The 16,913-nt window shown below is 35.6% G+C and overlaps 4 protein-coding genes and 1 pseudogene across 6 annotated transcripts in view; 2 read left to right on the top strand and 3 right to left on the bottom strand.

Moving 5' to 3' along the window:
• The window catches only part of LOC107697394 (ras-related protein Rab-6A-like), a 4,234-nt gene extending 2,361 nt beyond the window's left edge, over window positions 1-1,873 (bottom strand). The window contains exons 1-3 of the mRNA XM_016498162.1: window positions 1,516-1,873; window positions 1,429-1,452; window positions 478-589 (exon numbers count right to left, since the gene is read on the bottom strand). Coding sequence (XP_016353648.1) covers window positions 478-589; window positions 1,429-1,452; window positions 1,516-1,651 — 272 coding nt within the window. The 5' untranslated portion in view covers window positions 1,652-1,873. The remainder of the gene's footprint in view (window positions 1-477; window positions 590-1,428; window positions 1,453-1,515) is intronic.
• A 662-nt stretch (window positions 1,874-2,535) lies between these two features.
• LOC107697445 (39S ribosomal protein L48, mitochondrial-like) lies at window positions 2,536-4,342 on the top strand. Of its 2 annotated transcripts, none has more exons than XM_016498236.1 (8): window positions 2,536-2,719; window positions 2,893-2,945; window positions 3,078-3,109; window positions 3,214-3,296; window positions 3,387-3,556; window positions 3,722-3,824; window positions 3,944-4,033; window positions 4,169-4,340. In XM_016498236.1, the coding sequence occupies exons 1-8, from the start codon at window positions 2,699-2,701 to the stop codon at window positions 4,244-4,246; spliced, it is 630 nt and encodes a 209-aa protein (XP_016353722.1). In that variant the 5' UTR covers window positions 2,536-2,698; the 3' UTR covers window positions 4,247-4,340. The 2 variants fall into 2 exon arrangements, with proteins under 2 accessions (XP_016353722.1, XP_016353721.1); XM_016498235.1 differs by lacking the exon at window positions 2,536-2,719 and adding an exon at window positions 2,726-2,817 and having other exon boundaries at window positions 4,169-4,342.
• Window positions 4,304-8,192, top strand: LOC107697393 (dnaJ homolog subfamily B member 13-like; annotated as a pseudogene).
• LOC107697443 (mitochondrial uncoupling protein 2-like) lies at window positions 8,186-11,340 on the bottom strand. The gene is made up of 8 exons (XM_016498233.1): window positions 11,206-11,340; window positions 10,950-11,084; window positions 10,334-10,555; window positions 9,758-9,971; window positions 9,470-9,664; window positions 8,761-8,862; window positions 8,501-8,681; window positions 8,186-8,417 (listed from the first exon to the last, which is right to left on the bottom strand). Exons 3-8 carry the CDS (start codon window positions 10,457-10,459, stop codon window positions 8,303-8,305), a joined length of 933 nt encoding a protein of 310 aa, XP_016353719.1. The 5' UTR covers window positions 10,460-10,555; window positions 10,950-11,084; window positions 11,206-11,340; the 3' UTR covers window positions 8,186-8,302.
• A 1,460-nt stretch (window positions 11,341-12,800) lies between these two features.
• Window positions 12,801-16,712, bottom strand: LOC107697442 (mitochondrial uncoupling protein 2-like). Of its 2 annotated transcripts, none has more exons than XM_016498232.1 (8): window positions 16,605-16,712; window positions 16,220-16,356; window positions 15,935-16,122; window positions 15,525-15,732; window positions 15,244-15,441; window positions 13,634-13,735; window positions 13,375-13,555; window positions 12,801-13,277 (listed from the first exon to the last, which is right to left on the bottom strand). In XM_016498232.1, exons 3-8 carry the CDS (start codon window positions 16,058-16,060, stop codon window positions 13,163-13,165), a joined length of 930 nt encoding a protein of 309 aa, XP_016353718.1. In that variant the 5' UTR covers window positions 16,061-16,122; window positions 16,220-16,356; window positions 16,605-16,712; the 3' UTR covers window positions 12,801-13,162. The 2 variants fall into 2 exon arrangements, with proteins under 2 accessions (XP_016353718.1, XP_016353717.1); XM_016498231.1 differs by having other exon boundaries at window positions 16,609-16,712.
• Window positions 16,713-16,913: the final 201 nt, after the last annotated feature.

The raw sequence follows: 16,913 nt of genomic DNA, 5'->3' as shown, positions 1-16,913 counted from the left end.
AAAGCAGTAAAAACAGTAATATTGTGAAATATTATTACAATTTAAAATCACTGTTTTCTATAGTAATCTATTTTAAAATGTTATTAATTCCTGAGATAGCAAAGCTGAATTTTCAGCAGCCATTCGTTCAGTGTTCAGTGTCACATGATCCTTCAGAAATCATTCTAATAAGCTGATTTGCTCCTCAAGAAACATTTATTGTTATGAATGTTGAAAACAGTTGTGCTGCTTAATATTTTTTGCATGAAACCATGATGCATTTTTTCAGGATTCTTTGATTCTTGAATAAAAAGTTCAAAAGAACAGCCTTTATTTGAAATAAAAATAAAATAAAATTACTCTATCAATTTAATGCACCCTGGAATAAAAGTATTAATTTCTTAAAAAATAAATAAATAAATAATATAGGTTGAACATCATTTCATAGCAGTGTAACAAACCATGTCATAATCTTCCCAAACAACCATTTAAACATACCTTTTATCTGCAAGGTCTGTTTTGTTTCCCACCAGCATTATTATGACATCACCTCCCCGTTCTGTTCGGACATCATCGATCCATTTGGTGGTCTGCTGGAATGAGTTGACATCTGTCGGGGGGATTTCAGAAACACTGGGTTAATAATCAAGATGAGCATCAGGGGGTCTATAGGAGAATCCCAGGATCATACACAGGGAGACACAACTGGCAGGTAGAAAAAAAAACACAGGGATAAAATAAGAGGAAAGAAAGGAGGAAGTTAAATAGCTGGAAGTGTCTCTGTTATCATGAATGTGTCACAGGAACTTGGTCTGCAGAAAGAGTTCATCTAAAAAAGAAATAGACAAATCATCTCTCCTCAACATCAAAATGGTGAAAGAATGCATATTCTTTTTTATAAATAATTCAAATATTTTGATATGAACAAAATATATTTAACAAAAAATATATTTTTAGCAAATATAAAAATGTGTTGCTAAAAATAATGGTTTAAAAAGCAATGGTTGGATTAGTGAAAATATTATTAGGAACTTACTTTTGAGTGTTGCGGGTGTAAAATTAACTTTCAGCCACAACTGCCAAAAATTTACTGGTCATTTATATTTTTATTGCCCATTAAACTGTACGTTGCATTCTTTAGAAAAAAAAGAAAAAAAAAAAAAAAAGATACATTTTCTGTCTTTATGAAAATGGCATTACTTAGCTGTTTTTATCGTTTCATTAGCAGCTACAGGAAAGTGTGGAACTGTTAACCTTTAAATATGAATATAAAAAAGGTGCCCACTGAAAAGGTGCACTGAATTGCAATTACAAAACAAAAAACAAGTTACAAAAAAGAAAACAAAGAGAATAAAATCACAAAGGATGTGAAACAGAAAAAGAGACTGCGTTGAGATGACAGACAGCTTTCCTCTTCCTTAAGTTTTCCTGCCGAGGATCCACACTCACTTGTGATGTCATAGACTACCACGGCATTGCAATATAATAAATTAATTCAAGATACACACGTTCACTTATAATGTTACATGCACACACAGATAAGAGTCACATATACAAACAAAGAAAAAGAGACAGGACCAGTAGGTTCGGTTCGACACTCACCGCTCTGTTCTCCCAGAAACACCAGCTTGAATTTGCGGAGCGGGTTGCCGAAATCTCCTGTTGCAGACATGCTACCGGTTCCGCTGGGCCCAATGTGGGTATGAATGTGTTGCTATAAAAATCTAAATGCTCTAAACAAGAAAATAAAGCCGCTAGTATCCCTGTTGCTCTAATTCGGTTCAGTTTGAGACTCTCTGCCGCCTATTCAGGCCCAATTCTGCGCCGCAACCTAACGTGATACTCAGAGGTGTGATTGACAGCTGAGCTCAGCCTATGGAGTTTGAGAGAATACAATGACATGCGTCCATTCAACACATCGTTCTTGTCAAACTAATGACACAGTAGTGGATAATTAATTAGATCGCACTAAAACTATTCAGATATTGTGTCAATACCACTATCGTTTAATTTATGCTCCTGACATTTCCTGTGATGTCTTTACTTTATAAAACGTACATTTAACAGGCTCGCTGAACTGATTCATTCGTATCCATATTCATATGTGATGTTTTTGAGTTCTTAAAACGTATTTGCTTGTGGAAATGAAATTGTTATTTGTGTATATATGGAAACAAGGCGGGGCGCCACACATGTTAGGTTGAGCTTTGCAAGCGCAACGTCACGTTTCTAGCGTCACTGCCCTGCATCATCGCGTTCCGTTAACCCTTGAATTGAGTGGGAGTTTGCCAGAATTTAATTACTCTGTCGCTGCCAATTTTAAGATATGATACAATTATATGTAAATATAGGAAAAATTACACGCATGCTTGCTTTCTGTGTCAGTGGTTATTTATGATTATTTCAAGTACCTAGTGTAGAATAGGTTGATATTAGGACAATTTTGTGAATTCTGTTTTTTCAATAAATATTTCAACATTATATTTTATTCCTAAGCGGGGTAATAAGACTTACTAAAACAAATAATACTGATTTCAACCGCAAATGTGACGCTTCTGCTCCAGCAGGCGGCAGCAATGCGCCGGACGAGCGTCGATTCACCTGCTGAAATCCGTGAAGAAGATCGGGCGCAGTACATGCGCCTCTCGGATTGATGTTTACGGATTTTGGTTACTTGTCTCTAAACTTTACCGCTGAATTAAAATATTAGCGTGAAACAATGAACACTTTACTGACCAAGGTGCAGTATTTAGAGTATGGCATCTCAGTTGTTGGTGTATTGCAGTGGTTTATGCTGTTGACATGAGCCAAGGTCGTAGTGGAAGAGCAGACCAGAGTGTTTTAATTAAAAAAAACAAAGTTTACTGTATTTCCAATCATCATTTTTTTGTGTGTGCTATTCTTTTGCTTCAGGTTTTATTGTTTCAGAACACACGGGCGCTGTTGTGTGCAGCAGCATCGCTTCAGTAAGTGTCATTTTATTGTTAGATGCCTTATCTTCGATCTCTGTCTGTGTGTATATATATATATATATATATATATATATATATATGTGGTGATCTTTAAAACTGATCAGTGTTTTTGCTCTAATGTCATAGAAGTCAAGTGTTAACTACACAAATGCCTTTGGGTAAGAGCATTATATCTATTGATATATGTTTAGTTTTCATATATGTTTGTGTGTACAAATATAAGTAACAGTTGTAAGTGATGTTTTTTTTTTTGTCTAACTAGGTGTTTTGCTGACTAGCAGACAGTATAGATCAATGCCCACACATGGTATTGGAAAATACAGACATCTTCTTCCAAAAGCATTGGTAAGACCTAAGGTTTTGTCCATCATCGGTGTAAAATGTTTTTATTACCAGTTAATAACATGTTAGAAAATAATTATTGTTACTATTCAGCCAAAGAAGAAGAAGGATAGAGTTCAAGTGAAGCAGATCAAAGCGGCCACAGCAACAGAGTTTGGTGTGTTTAATGTGTGTGTTTCCGGTTATGACATGACTCTAGTGGAACATTATTCCCAATACATCCACAATCTCTGCAATCATTTTGACATCAAAGTCGATGAAAGGTGGGATAAAGGGAGTTTTTTTTCTACAAAATTTAGAAAATATGCACCCAAACCAAAACATATTCTCAAGATCATGTATTTTCAACTATATGTTATTTTACATCCTATTAATTATTATTATTAGGTTGTGGTGAAATGAATGAGCTCTCATTTTATGTTTTAAAGCTGTGCCCTGCCTACGAAAAGCACAGAGGTCATGGTGATGCAGGAGCAAGGCACTAAGATGTATGTAGATGCGGTCCTGAAAACCCATGAGCGTATTGTTCAGGTGAATGCTTTGAGCTTGTGTTTGGTCATATGAATAAGTTATGAAATTGTTTGATTGACTGTAATTATTAATATAGGTATACTGCAGCTATAACCAATTTATTGGTGGTGTGTTTTTAGATCAGTGAAATGAAGGCAACACTTTTTCCCATATTTATGGAAGTCGTTCTGAAGAACCAGCCTGAGGGGGTGCGACTTTGTGTAAAGCAGGTCAGAAAATTACACCTTACACATACTGACACTGTTTTTATATTTATTTTAAATCTGTCTGGCTGTATTTGACACTCCTATCAACTTTTATGGAAACTGTAAGGCTTAATTTGTTTTATTTTTATTTTTTTCCAGCACACAGAAGCAGATTATCAAGCCCGGTTCAAAACAAGACCTGAGCTTGAGGGGCTTCTCGCAAAAATTCATAATTAATAAATTATATCAAAATGTTTTTCATATGAAATAACATGTCAGACAGTTTTCTACCCCATGTGTGCTGTAATGAATCTGTGAAGCAATAAACTCATAAAAAAGCAATAAAGACATGAACGTTTTCCATATTTAGGCATTTTTGGCTTCTTTTGAATGCAGTAACAGGAATTTGAGGAGCGTTGAAATTCATCGTCTCTGTCACTGTGCTGTAATGTTGTTGGCAGTATCACAATATTGTCCATTTTTATAAAATTATTCAGCAGCTGTTTTATAAAAGACTGCATTACCCAGAGTTCCAGGCTCCGTTTCCATAGTAACCATTTTTGACAACGATAAACTAACTTGAACAGAAAGAGCCAGTGTTGCCAACTTAGCAATTTTGTTGCTAAATTTAGCAACTTTTCAGACTACCCTAGCAACTTTTTCTTCCAAAAGCACCTAGCAACATATTTAGCTATTTTTAAAATTAATTTGGCAACTTTTGATAAGTGACTCAAACAATAAAAAGGCACAATTTACAATTTAAATTACACAAAAATTGAAAATCCAAAGATGCTTAGCAGTACACACATCACAGGAATTAAGTTAGCTGCTATTTGCAATTGTTTAATGTAATAGTAATAATAATAATTTCATAATTAAATACTGTTATTGTTCATTTATGAGACACTTTGTTAGTAGCTTGTACCTGCGATTGTTGATGAGTTAGTTACTAACTCATCAACAATCGCAGGTTGTTTTTCCATTTTTTCGCCACCTTTTCCATTTTTCTACATATTTTGCTTACAGTGTACTAACTGTTAGTACACTGTAAGAAATATATAGAAAAATGGAAAAGGTGCTAGTAATTTTCCAGGACATTATCCGTTGTAACCCGAAAATGCGTAATTAAAAATGCAGGTAAAAAAAGAACCTGTGGAAAAATCAATACAGAAAATTCCTTCATATTAACATAGTAGATTGTGCACTATTTTTTTACAGACTTTTCTTAGAGTGTAGCATACTAACTAACTACCAATACACTGCTTAAAAGTGTAATTGTTCAGAATTTGTAGTTTTACTTGTTTACTAGCTAATAATAATAATAAAAAAAACTTAAATTGTATAATCGTTCAAAAATGTGTAAGCTTTCGATAATTCAGTGTATTTAAAAATTGTTATTTATATTTGAATATTATATTATTCATATTATTACGAACAAATCTAAATGAACAGATAAAAATATATGTTTTTGCCATAGACTGTATTTGACAATTTTGCGTCGTGATTACGAAATGACGTCATCCCTAAATGACATCACAACATCATTTAGCAACTTTTAGCAACAAATCAACCTTCCTTTAGCAACTTCCCCTGAAAATTAGTTGGCAACACTGGAAAGAGCTCATGTTCATTCCTACTGAGAAATTCGGGTTTGCATTTGTGCAGTGATACGGTTAAAGTGCAAAGATTAACGAGCCAAACGGGCAGATAAACAGGCCATGGGGAAGAGACTATTACTCTATTTTGGAAATAAACCGCAACGCCACTGATGCTGACATAAAGAAGGCGCAAGTTACGAGTTGTTTGGTTTCTAAGTATTATGTATATACACTGCATACAAAGCAGAAAATGATATGGTTTACCGTCTTTTTGAGGACGTTTTATCTCTGTATCAGCTACCGGCGGCTCGCGCTGAAGCATCACCCGAGCAGCAGCAGCAGCAGCCACGCGCGCGCTGCCGAGCTCTTCTCTCTGCTCGCGGAGGCGTTTGACGTGCTGAGCGACCGTAAGTGCACAAGACAAAATATAGAATACAAACCTAAAATAAAACACAAAACAACCCTACAACATTGCTGGAATATGCGACACAGCTTTACAATACTTGCTATAAACGGTTTGATATTAGTTTTTGGTTCCTAGAACGTTCTGGCAAAACAAAACAAAATACAACCTAACAATAACAGTTAAAGAACGTTGTGTAGGCCTATAAGTTTTTATTGCTGTCACATAAAAGTTTATGAATGTTCATAAAAGGTTAAGATTTGTTTTCCCAAAATAGAACCATATACTAACGTTTCCTGGGATGGTATTGTTGGAGGTACCATGTAAATATTTGTCATGTTTCATTATTTTTCATATATACTTGGATCAAAGCAGTGTAGTATTACTATCTCAAACTATCACTGTACAATGGTGTTAAAGAAAACAGCACCAGACCTACAAATGTCTCACAGTTCAGCCCCTCATTTCCTTGTTTCCTGGTAAGCTGGACATTATATTTCTGTTTTTTTTTTTTTTTTTATCCAATGCAGCACGTAAAAAGGCCACATATGATACGTTTGGAGAAGAGGGTTTAAAAGGAGGAATCCCGTCTGAGCTGGGAGTGAATGGCGCCTGGTCATCAGGATATGTGTACCATGGAAATGCAGATGAAACGTTCAGACAGTTTTTCGGTGGAGATAATCCATTTGCAGGTTATTTTTATAGGATGAAAAAGCGGTGTTGTTTCTTCACTGAATGAGCTTCTTGTATTATTTTATGAATGTAAATTTTAAGAGACAGTCTGGTGCAATCAAGTCTTAAATGTTCATAATGTCCTGGTGTTTTAAAGAATCCCAGCTCTGATTAGTAATATCTGTCATAGAATTCTTCACCAATGATGGCAGTGAGGACAACAAAGCTTTTAAGAGCTTGCGTGGGCAAAAAGAAAAGCTGCAGGATCCACCAATTGAGAGAGACCTTCACCTCGCCTTGGAGGACCTTTATTATGGATGCACTAAAAAAATTAAGATATCCCGTAGGGTAAGTTTTACATAAAGGGGTGTAAATGACATCATATGGACTCATAAGAAATTAATTACAGAAGAGATGTGTTTGATACAGGTCATGAATGAAGATGGACACACATCCAGCATCAGGGACAAAATTTTAACCTTCACTGTAAAAGCAGGATGGAATGAAGGGATGCGGATCACATTTTCAAAAGAGGGAGACCAGGTATGACCAAACACATTTTTATCACAATTTTATTTCATTATGTATGTAAATTGATCTTGGTCATCACAGAATATAATTTTTTTTCTCCACAGGGACCAAACAGCATCCCAGCAGATATTGTGTTTGTCATACGTCAAAGGCATCATCCACGCTTTGACCGCCAAAACGATAATCTGTACTACACAGCACAAATTTCCCTTGAGAAGGTGAAAAACATTGTTTTCAGCACAAGCAAAAATGTATTTCATGTAGAATAATGTAGATAAATAGATTATGACAGAAGATATTTTCTTTTTTGGTCTAGTTTTCATGTTGAATATGTGATAGGTTTTTCAATCAGACCAACATGTTAAAAAAAAAAAACATTTCCACGCTAAAAGCCACCACTCAAGTTTATTCAAAATTATATTTTAGTATAATATGATTTTTAATATTGATATTTGTGGTAACTCTGCAGGCTTTGATTGGTTTCTCAGTAGAAGTTGAGACACTAGATGGCAGGCTTCTCAACATCCCCATCAATGACATTGTGCAGTGAGTAACCGTTTCCTTCTCTCTGTAGCATACAAATAATAGACAAGTCAGCACAAATTTAATGTTACTCAAAACTTTTGAATGTGGTTTTCATCTTTAAGACGGTTTCATTTTAATTTCTTTACACTATCAGCCCTCAGTACACCAAGGTTGTGACCGGGGAGGGAATGCCACTAGTCAACAACCCGTCCAAAGAGGGGACCTGATCATTCGCTTCATTACACATTTCCCAGAGAAGCTTCTAAAACAAGCTCTCTCATCAAAACTCATCCAGGCATCTTAAAGTCCATTCAGTCATGAATAGAAATGTTCATTATAGGAATTAAAACACTTGAAACTCAAAAGTATTAGAGTTTGAAATTGGCGTTTTTTTAAGAGCCTCATTTTATTGGCACAAGAAAGACAAGAATAGAGTAAAAGCCTAAATCAAATTGAAAAAAAATGTTTAATAGACATGTAAACAATTCTTACAGAAAACCTAAAAACGTCAAGAGAAAGTCAGCTAACTCACATCAGCTAAGCTCAACTAACTGCATTCACTGCTTAAAGAGGAGTGACCCAGTTATGGCGTGCTGCCATCAGGGCCCGTTTCAGCTGTTCATAGGTGACAAACATAACCACATTCCAGGAGCCCAGCCTCAGGAACGATGGCATGAATCTAAAAAGAACACAAACAGATGTCAATTCTGCATTCATCCTCAAATCATTAAAGTAAAGCTATAGTGGGTTAAGAGAACTGACCCCTTGTAAAAAGCCTTTGGTCCCTCTTTAGTCAGCATGGCTACAGCACAGTTGAGGGCACCGCTGTACTGGCCCTGGGCGGAGTTCATGTATCTTGTCTTCACAACATCAACAGGAGAAGCAATAACTGTAGTGCAGAAACCAGCTCCAAATGCAGATGTGAAATGGCAGGGAAGGTCATCTGTGAAGAAAAACAACTATAAATTGGTCACAGTCTGACACTTAAGTTTGCAGTTGTTTTTTCTGCAGTCTCATCTTACCATTCATTAGTGATGATTTTATAAGTGCATCTTTGATAAGGTCATAGGTCACCAGCTCAGTACAGTTTACAATGGCATTGCGGGTGATGTTTGGGCCAGTTCCTATAAAAGGATTAAATAAATTAGAAAGGAGAGAATAATAATTATTATTAAATATATTTGCTTTTAAAATAACTAATATTTATCAATTATAAACTAAACTAATATTAACTAATAACATTTCAATAAATAATAATTGTTGAAATATAATAATAATAATAATAATAATAATAATTATTATTATTATTATATTAAAATATTTGGTTTAATATAAACTAATTACATTTTTTGTAATAAATAGGAATTGTTATTAATATAATAAATTATTAATATAGTTTATAATAAAGTAAATTCTAATAATACTAATACAATAAATAAACCTTTTAATTTAGAATATAAACTAAATAAATAGTTTATTAATTTATTATTATTATTATTATTATTATTATTATTATTATTATTATTATTATTATTATTATTATTATTATTATTATTATTATTATTATTATTATTATTATTATTATTATTATTATTATTATTATTATTATTATTATTATTATTATTATTATTATTATTATTATTATTATTATTATATAAGAATCAAATAATTACAATGGATTTCATTAAATATTATTATTACTATTATAGACCTAAGTTGGCCCAGGCTCACCTTTCCACAAACCACGAAACCCCTCTTCCTTTGCAATGGTCCGATATGCATCCATAGTACCATGGTAACGTTTACTGGCCCCGGCGCTGATCTGAGCCTGAAATCGTACCTTCACCACATCGGTGGGTTGGGCCAAAGCCACTGCCATGGCTCCAGTCGTACAGCCAGCCATCAGCCGACTGCCAATCCCAACATCTAAGGAAAACAATGCATTGAATGGTGTTAATATGAGAGGTCTTACATAAATAGTTTCCAATCATTCCTGCATACAAGCGTTTGACAACTTACGATCTGAGCCTTTGGTGTAGAACTGCTTGACGGAATCGTAGAGGCCAATGCGTACAGAGGCAAAGCTCATCTGACGCTGCAGTCCTGCAACCAGCCCGCTGTAGAGACTGCGTGGCCCCTCAACACGCACCATGGTGCTGATCGTGCCAAACACTCCACGATATTTCACCGGACCATGGCCTGTGTTCGCGGGACTTTTGGTCTCCCCCTGAATCTGTACAGAACAAAAGGTGGATGGAGAAACTTTACAGAATCACAGGGGAGGGAAGCAGCATCTTCAGCTTAAAAGGGTCCATAGTGATCCTGGGTCAGCAAGGACAATCATCAAGGCCTGGACCTGCTTACGTTGCTAGTGTAAAGAGAGTCAAGAGAAATAGATAAAGCTGATGTCAGTATGAGTGTGACTAAACATTCCACCGGAAATGAAAGGTTAGTTTATTATTGTTGCTGCGAGTTGATCTGGGTCGTTTCCAGACTCAACCGCTGGCTCAGCTGTCACTTGAGCAAAAAAACAACAACAACAACAACAACTGTCTTTTAAACAAAGCACTCCATTTCCACACAACAAAGACTCACCTGAAGTCTAACTTTTGCTGTGTCCAGTGGAAATGTGAAGAGGTCTGCAATGCAGGCTGCAGTTCCTGCACCAATAAACTTCACAGTGGCTGTAGGAGGCACATCACCAGCTCTGAATCCAACCATGTTTATTTGCAGTCGGAATCACAGGAGCGTAAAGGTGAAACGGAATGTGTTGAAAACCAATGAAGTGAACACACGATAGGTGAACTCCACCCTAACCTGGATTTAGGAAGACACATAATGATTACTTTCTTTTGGAAGTTTATGATATGCATTTAAAACCTTAAACCTGTTTTATTGTGCAAATTTAAGCCACTTGGGGTGGGCCAATGGATGTGCTTAATATAGGTGTAAAGGCTCTCTGACAGTCAACAGACAAAAAAGGAACATGTTCTCTCTGACATGCTAATCTATATGCTGACGTCATCATCCTGTTTACATCTGGGGCGGCTTTGTTGACTTTCTACCAGACAAAGGAGCTTCAATAAAGGAAGTGCGGATACACACAAAATGCGAGTTTATGTAATGCTGGCATAATATTACATCAACTGTATTAACCTTATTTATTAAAACAAATAAATAAACAAACGCTTTTGGAAAACTTTTTACCAACCGGTTTGGATGAGAACTTCAAGATTCTCTGAAAGTATCTCTCTGGTTGAAATGACTTTCAACTTGAATTTTGTTGCCGCGTTCTTCCATAGAGAAACGATTAGAACCCGTACAAATCAAAAACATACTCCAAAGTCTGAAAGACAAGAATATTTCCGTGTTACATGCATATCAGCATCACTTGAAATAATCAAAGAAAACACATTCGCAAGTAACGGAGAAAGTCTATTCGCAGTATGTAAAGTCACAATACTCACCTTAAACAAAAATGTATTGTGTCTACGAATAAAAGTGTTTACAGTAGGGAAAAAGAACTTCCTCAGAAAGCAGCCGGTTAAAGTCCGCAGGTGCTCTGTTCTGTTCTGAACGCTGCGGCGACCCTCTTTAAACACATTCGAGGGAGTCACCTGACACGCGTGACGCGTCGTTCAGCGCATAAATTAACGCCTCTGTTGTTTTCACGGATAAAACCCGTTTTCCAAAGTTTAACTTACGTTGTATTTGGTTTAGGTGATTGAACTAGAAATAATGTAAAAAAAAAAAAAAAAAAAAAAAAAAAAAAAAAAAAAAAAAAAAAAAAAAAAAAAAAAAAAAAAAAAAAAAAAAAAAAAAAACGGTAAATGCTGTTAAACGTTCACACACTAGTGCAAAATTAAATATGAAGTTTCGAGTCAAAATACTATTACACAATTGTGTATTTTCTCTTGATCAAACCAGTTAAGCATTCGATACATAGATTTTTGGTGTTTCCTATATTGCTTTGTGTTTTAGAATTCTTTGCTGTTTAAAATGATCTGAATGGCAAGTTCCTATTGTGACAGCATGTAATGACAACATGCCAAGACTTTGAGGTATGTGCTTATACACATATGAAATTGTGTATGACTTTTGATATGACTTTTTCAAACAGAAATCTGCCCTCAGAAATATTCGTTGGAGTAAGTGTGACAACTAGCCCCAGTCTCCCCTATTTGACTGAAACGCTGAGTCATTCTGAATTAGTAGGCTATGTGTAGTTGCACATATGTTATTCATAAAGAGGACATTCAGTTCTCCCTCTTTTAAAGACACATTCCCTGGATTTGCTTCTTCACGTGGATTTATATTGATATAATACTCTCATAGCTGTGTTTTTCATCAGATAGCCTAAGAACCAAAAGCATTTAAACTACATACCTGAACCAAACTTCCCATCACCATATCAAGAAGACAGGGCTGCTGTTTAAGTTTCACTTAGATAAAACAACTGTACTTGAGAATGTACATCTTCAAGGCAAAACAAAATAATTGTGTTCACCTGACACATGGGTTAAAAACACACAGTGACACACAACCTTCATGAACTACACACTGCTGCTTTTTATTGTCTTCAGAGAGAGTCAGGCATCACTTCTATCACACTTCCTGGGTATCCTGAAACATGTGAGTGCTTTTTGTCACTCACACTTCACAGATTTGCATTTGTCTTATTGTTAATGTGGCATATTCACTTCCTCTTTTCATCAAGTAAACTTCACAGCTCCGTTCTAACGAAGTTTTTGTTTGTCTTTGTTTTGTTTTGTTTCTCCTGTTTGTCTGTCTTTTATAGCTAATCAAGAGAGTGCAAAAAGCGGTTTGAAGCCACTTTCTGAACCTTTGTCATGTGAAAGCCATTTGTATTTTAAGCTTCCTTCTGGGTGTCGGGCTCTCAGTTGATTTGATCATTGATTGATGAAAAGACTCTAGGGTTCAGGGGAGTCAAACACATGTGATCTAAATGAGTTGCATGTTGCTGATTTGATACTTAAAACAGTTTAGAACTCATTAATGGAAACAGAAATATCATAAAAAGCTTTATTTCCAACAATGTACAGTTTATAGTATAAATATGTATTCATTCATTATGCTATGGACCCGTTTTCTTGACATATTTAAAAGTATATACATAAAAATGGACATACAGTATATCCTTGCAATTGATAATACCACCTCTCTCAGTGTCCAATGACGTTGAGACTAAGACAAAAATGCATTTTGCTTTCTCAGCCATACGTCTCGTGATTTTTGGCAACTCATCTTTCATTTTTGATGAGCTTGACCTTTGGCCTTAAAAAGTTGCAGCCTTTTTCAGTGATAAGACTTAACCTGGGAATCCATTTGTTGTCATAACAGAGGACTTGACTTATATTTGCACTCTCTGTTTAATCAAAATCAGAAGATACTGACAATGTCCATTCAGAAAGGTGACTCCCATGAGCACTGAATTCTAGTCAGACCTCTCTTGATTTGCTCGTAGGAAACGAACATCACGATGTTCCAGGATCCTAAGCGCAGGAAGGAGGGCATGAAGCTGTTGGGGAAGATGAAGATGGCAAATTTATGGTACTGAAAATAAGAGTGTTTACCATGTTGTGTATAAATAATAGTTCACAGCATATTTTTCTTACCCCTTATAGAAAGCCGTTGGTCCCTCTTTGGTCAGCATAGTGAGGGTACAGTTTAGTGCACTGCTGTACTGTCCTGCAGTTGAGTTCATGAAGCGGGTCTTTACCACGTCTACTGGAGATGCCACAATTGTGGTGCAGAATCCAGCTCCAAATGCAGCGGTAAAGTGGCAGGGTAGGTTATCTAATGAGGGCATGTGTGTTAGACAACAATAACATACAAATAACCATAATGAAAGCATAGTGTTCATAGGTTTCATACCTGTCATGAGGTCATATTTTAATATGAGTTCCTTAATGATGTCGTAAGTGACCAGCTCTGCGCAGTTCACAATCGCGTTCCTTGTGATGTTTGGCATGCAGCCTAAAATAGAGAAACAAATACATTTATCTCCACCAGAAAAACTCCACTTAGAATGACATGTGAAAGTTGAATTTAAAGGGATAGTGCACCAAAAAATCATTTACTCACCCTCATGTTTTCCCAAAACTTTTATTTTTTCTAACAAGAAGATATTTTGTATGTGTATTTTTATCCATACTATGAAAGTCAGTGGGGTCCACTGTTGCTTTGGACAGTGCTATTTTAGTATTTATTAATATTTTAAATAGGTTTATTTGAACATTTTCAGTTTTAATTTTAGTTCACGTTTTAGTAATTGTATGCGCTTCTGTCATTTTTATTTTTGTTTTTTATATATACAAATTTAGCTTTAGGTTATTTTTCTTTCAGTTTTACTAATATTACCTCTTAAGCTTAAACTTATTTATTTCAGTTAGTTGCCAAGGCAACATTTCAAATTTTCATTTAATTTTTTAATTGTAATTTTTTTATCTAATATTTTATTTTATTTATTTAATCTTTATTTCAATGACCAAAATCTAATAATTTTAGATTTAGTTAACAATATTGGTTTGGCCCCCCCATGACTTACATTGTGTGGACAAAAAACATTCTAAAAAAATTTCCGAAGGTTATTTGCAGAGGGTGTATGGGAACGTAGGATAAAGCTCTTATCTGGGCTTCATTAATGGCTAATTCACTCTGTGCCAGTGTGCCCATCGCGAATTATCGTACATTAGACACAATATTTCAGGGAGGTGAAATTTTTTCCAGAGTACTGCTGAAACATGAGCCATTTTGCCTTTGTTTCCAGCATTTTTCCATTTCAGCAACAAAATGGAAACCTTTTACTGGTGTTCTCACTGCATGCACTTTATTTGTGTGAAAGAATCAGACACAAGCCTTGCTAAACAAAGACGCCTACACAGAAAATAAATAGCTAAAGTTTGGCTCACTGGCATTGCTTTGCTCATGAGGAAATGTGTTATCACAATGTGATAATTAGCCATCCTAAATCGCATAAATTAGTTGGACCTTTGGTGCCCAGATTCACCTCTTGTGCATTTTCTCAATAAATATCATTAAAAGAAGTGCTGTTTTGCTGATGTTGTTTGTATGATGTGGATTTCTAATTGAAGAATCAGTGGATATTAATATCAGTGCGGCTTATAACAGATACACTAATCCCTTGTTATTTTAAAGGTGAAATTTGTAATTTCGAATCCACTATAGCTGCATCAATTTCTGCAATTTTTCAGATAAACAGCTAGTAAATTATTAAACCTAAAATGGTTGTAGAAGTGAAATATTTTGAAGAATGTTTTAACTGGTTTTGTCCATACAGTACAACATTTAACGCCATAAAATTTCATTGTATATATAGACAAAAAATGTTTGTCATTTCAGTATTTTTTTGTGTTGCACAAAAAGAAGAAAGTAATCCAGGGTTGGAATGAAATGAGGGTGAGTAAATCATGATAGATTTTTTGGGGAGGGTGAACTATCCCTTTTTAAGAACTCTCGCTCACCCTTCCAAAGCCCACAAACACCCTCATCACGTGCAATAGTCCGATATGCATCCATTGTGCCGTTGTATCTCTTTAATCCATCAGACTGACGAGCTTGAGCCTGGAAACGCACTTTTACGACATCTGTGGGCTGTGCAAATGCGACAGCCATGGCCCCGGTAGTGCAGCCAGCCAGTAGGCGAGTCACTATGTTTGCTTCTGAGAAGAAGAATGCAGAGTGTTTGCATCAGTATCAGCACTATCATTTCTGTCTCTATTCCAACCAACAGTCTGATACTCACTCTCAGATCCTCTGGTGTAGAATTGCTTCATTGAGTCATAAAGACCGATACGAACAGATGCAAAGCTCATTTGTCGTTGCAGTCCTGCCACCAGGCCATTGTAGAGACTCCTTGCGCCCTCTGTACGCACCATAGTGGTAATGGTGCCAAATACTCCACGATATTTCACCACATCTGATCCTGAGGCAGCTGTAGATTCTCCCTGGATCTGAAATAAGATTATGAATGATCATAATGTGCTTTTTGTGTTGTTTTTGATTGTTTCAGGCACATAAAGTCAATGCAAACACAATTCAAACAACTCTTAATGGGCTCAAAAATTATGTTCTTTATGATAAACTTTTTGCATATATAGCTTACATATTATTATTATCATTATTAAAATGATATATATTTTAATAAGTCCTCACCTGAAGTCTCACTTTTGCTGTGTCCAGGGGGAAAGTAACCAGATCAGCAAAACATGCTGCCGTACCAGCACCAAAAAACTTGACAGCAGCAGTTGGTGGCAGGTCAGTAGGTTTGATTCCAACCATTTTTTTCTGTACTTCTGGCAGGATTTTACTTTATTTTTATCTAGAGCTTTTTGTTTTCCCACCTGAGAGAGAATAAGAAGCAGGCCAAAACTGGTTATGAATCATTTTAATTTGGATTCAAGAATTTATATGTTTATTTTAATATAGTCTTCGATTTACCTCAGCAGACTGCTGATTCTAGATCAAGTTTCTTCCAAAGGAATAACTCTCTTGTCTTTTGTTTTAAATGCTTCAACACCTTTGGCCATAGAAAATTGTGGCTCAGTGTCCCAAAGCAGCATTCCAGCAGCGCAACACTACAGAGTAACATTTAGGATCAATGCTAATCGTGTGACTTGGTGATTATAGATAAAGCATGACTGTAAAATCAATATTTCTCATAACTTTAGCTGTGAATACCCAGAAACACATGAATCAGCATACAATATTGTATGAAACACAATAAATTACAGTGTATCTTTCATTACTTAAGCTCTGGGTACCCAGAAACATAGAAATCAGCATACAAAATCATTTGAAATATAATAAAATACAGTGTGCTCACCAACCTTCTGGTAATATAAAATTGTTAGTCCAAATTGTACTGACAGAAAGAAAAATAATTATTTTCATCCAGGGTTTAATCCAGTGCGTTTTCCACCTGAGTATGGTGGAACCGGTCTGTCAAACCTGAATTTATAGGTGTGTGTGCCGGTTGAAGCCAGTCCCATTTATTCCTTTCATCACACATGAGTCTAATTTTAACTTTGTGTGGCGGAAGAACATGTACACTTGTTTACTAGTTGTCACCAATAGGGTTGTTGTCTGCCCTTCATATCAAATGTACTCACATATCAGTAAAAATAATATACTA

Source organism: Sinocyclocheilus anshuiensis, unplaced genomic scaffold (assembly GCF_001515605.1).
Source record: "Sinocyclocheilus anshuiensis isolate Anshui unplaced genomic scaffold, SAMN03320099.WGS_v1.1 scaffold939, whole genome shotgun sequence".
NCBI lineage: Eukaryota > Metazoa > Chordata > Actinopteri > Cypriniformes > Cyprinidae > Sinocyclocheilus > Sinocyclocheilus anshuiensis.
Note: the sequence above shows the minus strand (reverse complement) of the source record. Positions and strands in the feature narration are given on the sequence as shown.

Excerpts from the sequence above, each read along its gene's own strand:
- LOC107697445 (XM_016498235.1), top strand. The coding sequence starts at position 2,782 with ATGAGCCAAGGTCGTAGTGGAAGAGCAGACCAGAGT. Across the intron at positions 3,297-3,386 it reads ATCTTCTTCCAAAAGCATTG|CCAAAGAAGAAGAAGGATAG; the intron begins GTAAGACCTAAG and ends GTTACTATTCAG. Across the intron at positions 4,034-4,168 it reads TGCGACTTTGTGTAAAGCAG|CACACAGAAGCAGATTATCA; the intron begins GTCAGAAAATTA and ends ATTTTTTTCCAG.
- LOC107697443 (XM_016498233.1), bottom strand. The coding sequence starts at position 10,459 with ATGGTTGGATTCAGAGCTGGTGATGTGCCTCCTACAGCCACTGTGAAG. Across the intron at positions 8,863-9,469 it reads GTTTCGTGGTTTGTGGAAAG|GAACTGGCCCAAACATCACC; the intron begins GTGAGCCTGGGC and ends ATCCTTTTATAG. Across the intron at positions 8,418-8,500 it reads CCAAAGGCTTTTTACAAGGG|ATTCATGCCATCGTTCCTGA; the intron begins GTCAGTTCTCTT and ends TGTTCTTTTTAG.
- LOC107697442 (XM_016498232.1), bottom strand. The coding sequence starts at position 16,060 with ATGGTTGGAATCAAACCTACTGACCTGCCACCAACTGCTGCTGTCAAG. Across the intron at positions 13,736-15,243 it reads TGTTTGTGGGCTTTGGAAGG|GCTGCATGCCAAACATCACA; the intron begins GTGAGCGAGAGT and ends TCTCTATTTTAG. Across the intron at positions 13,278-13,374 it reads CCAACGGCTTTCTATAAGGG|CTTCATGCCCTCCTTCCTGC; the intron begins GTAAGAAAAATA and ends CTTCCCCAACAG.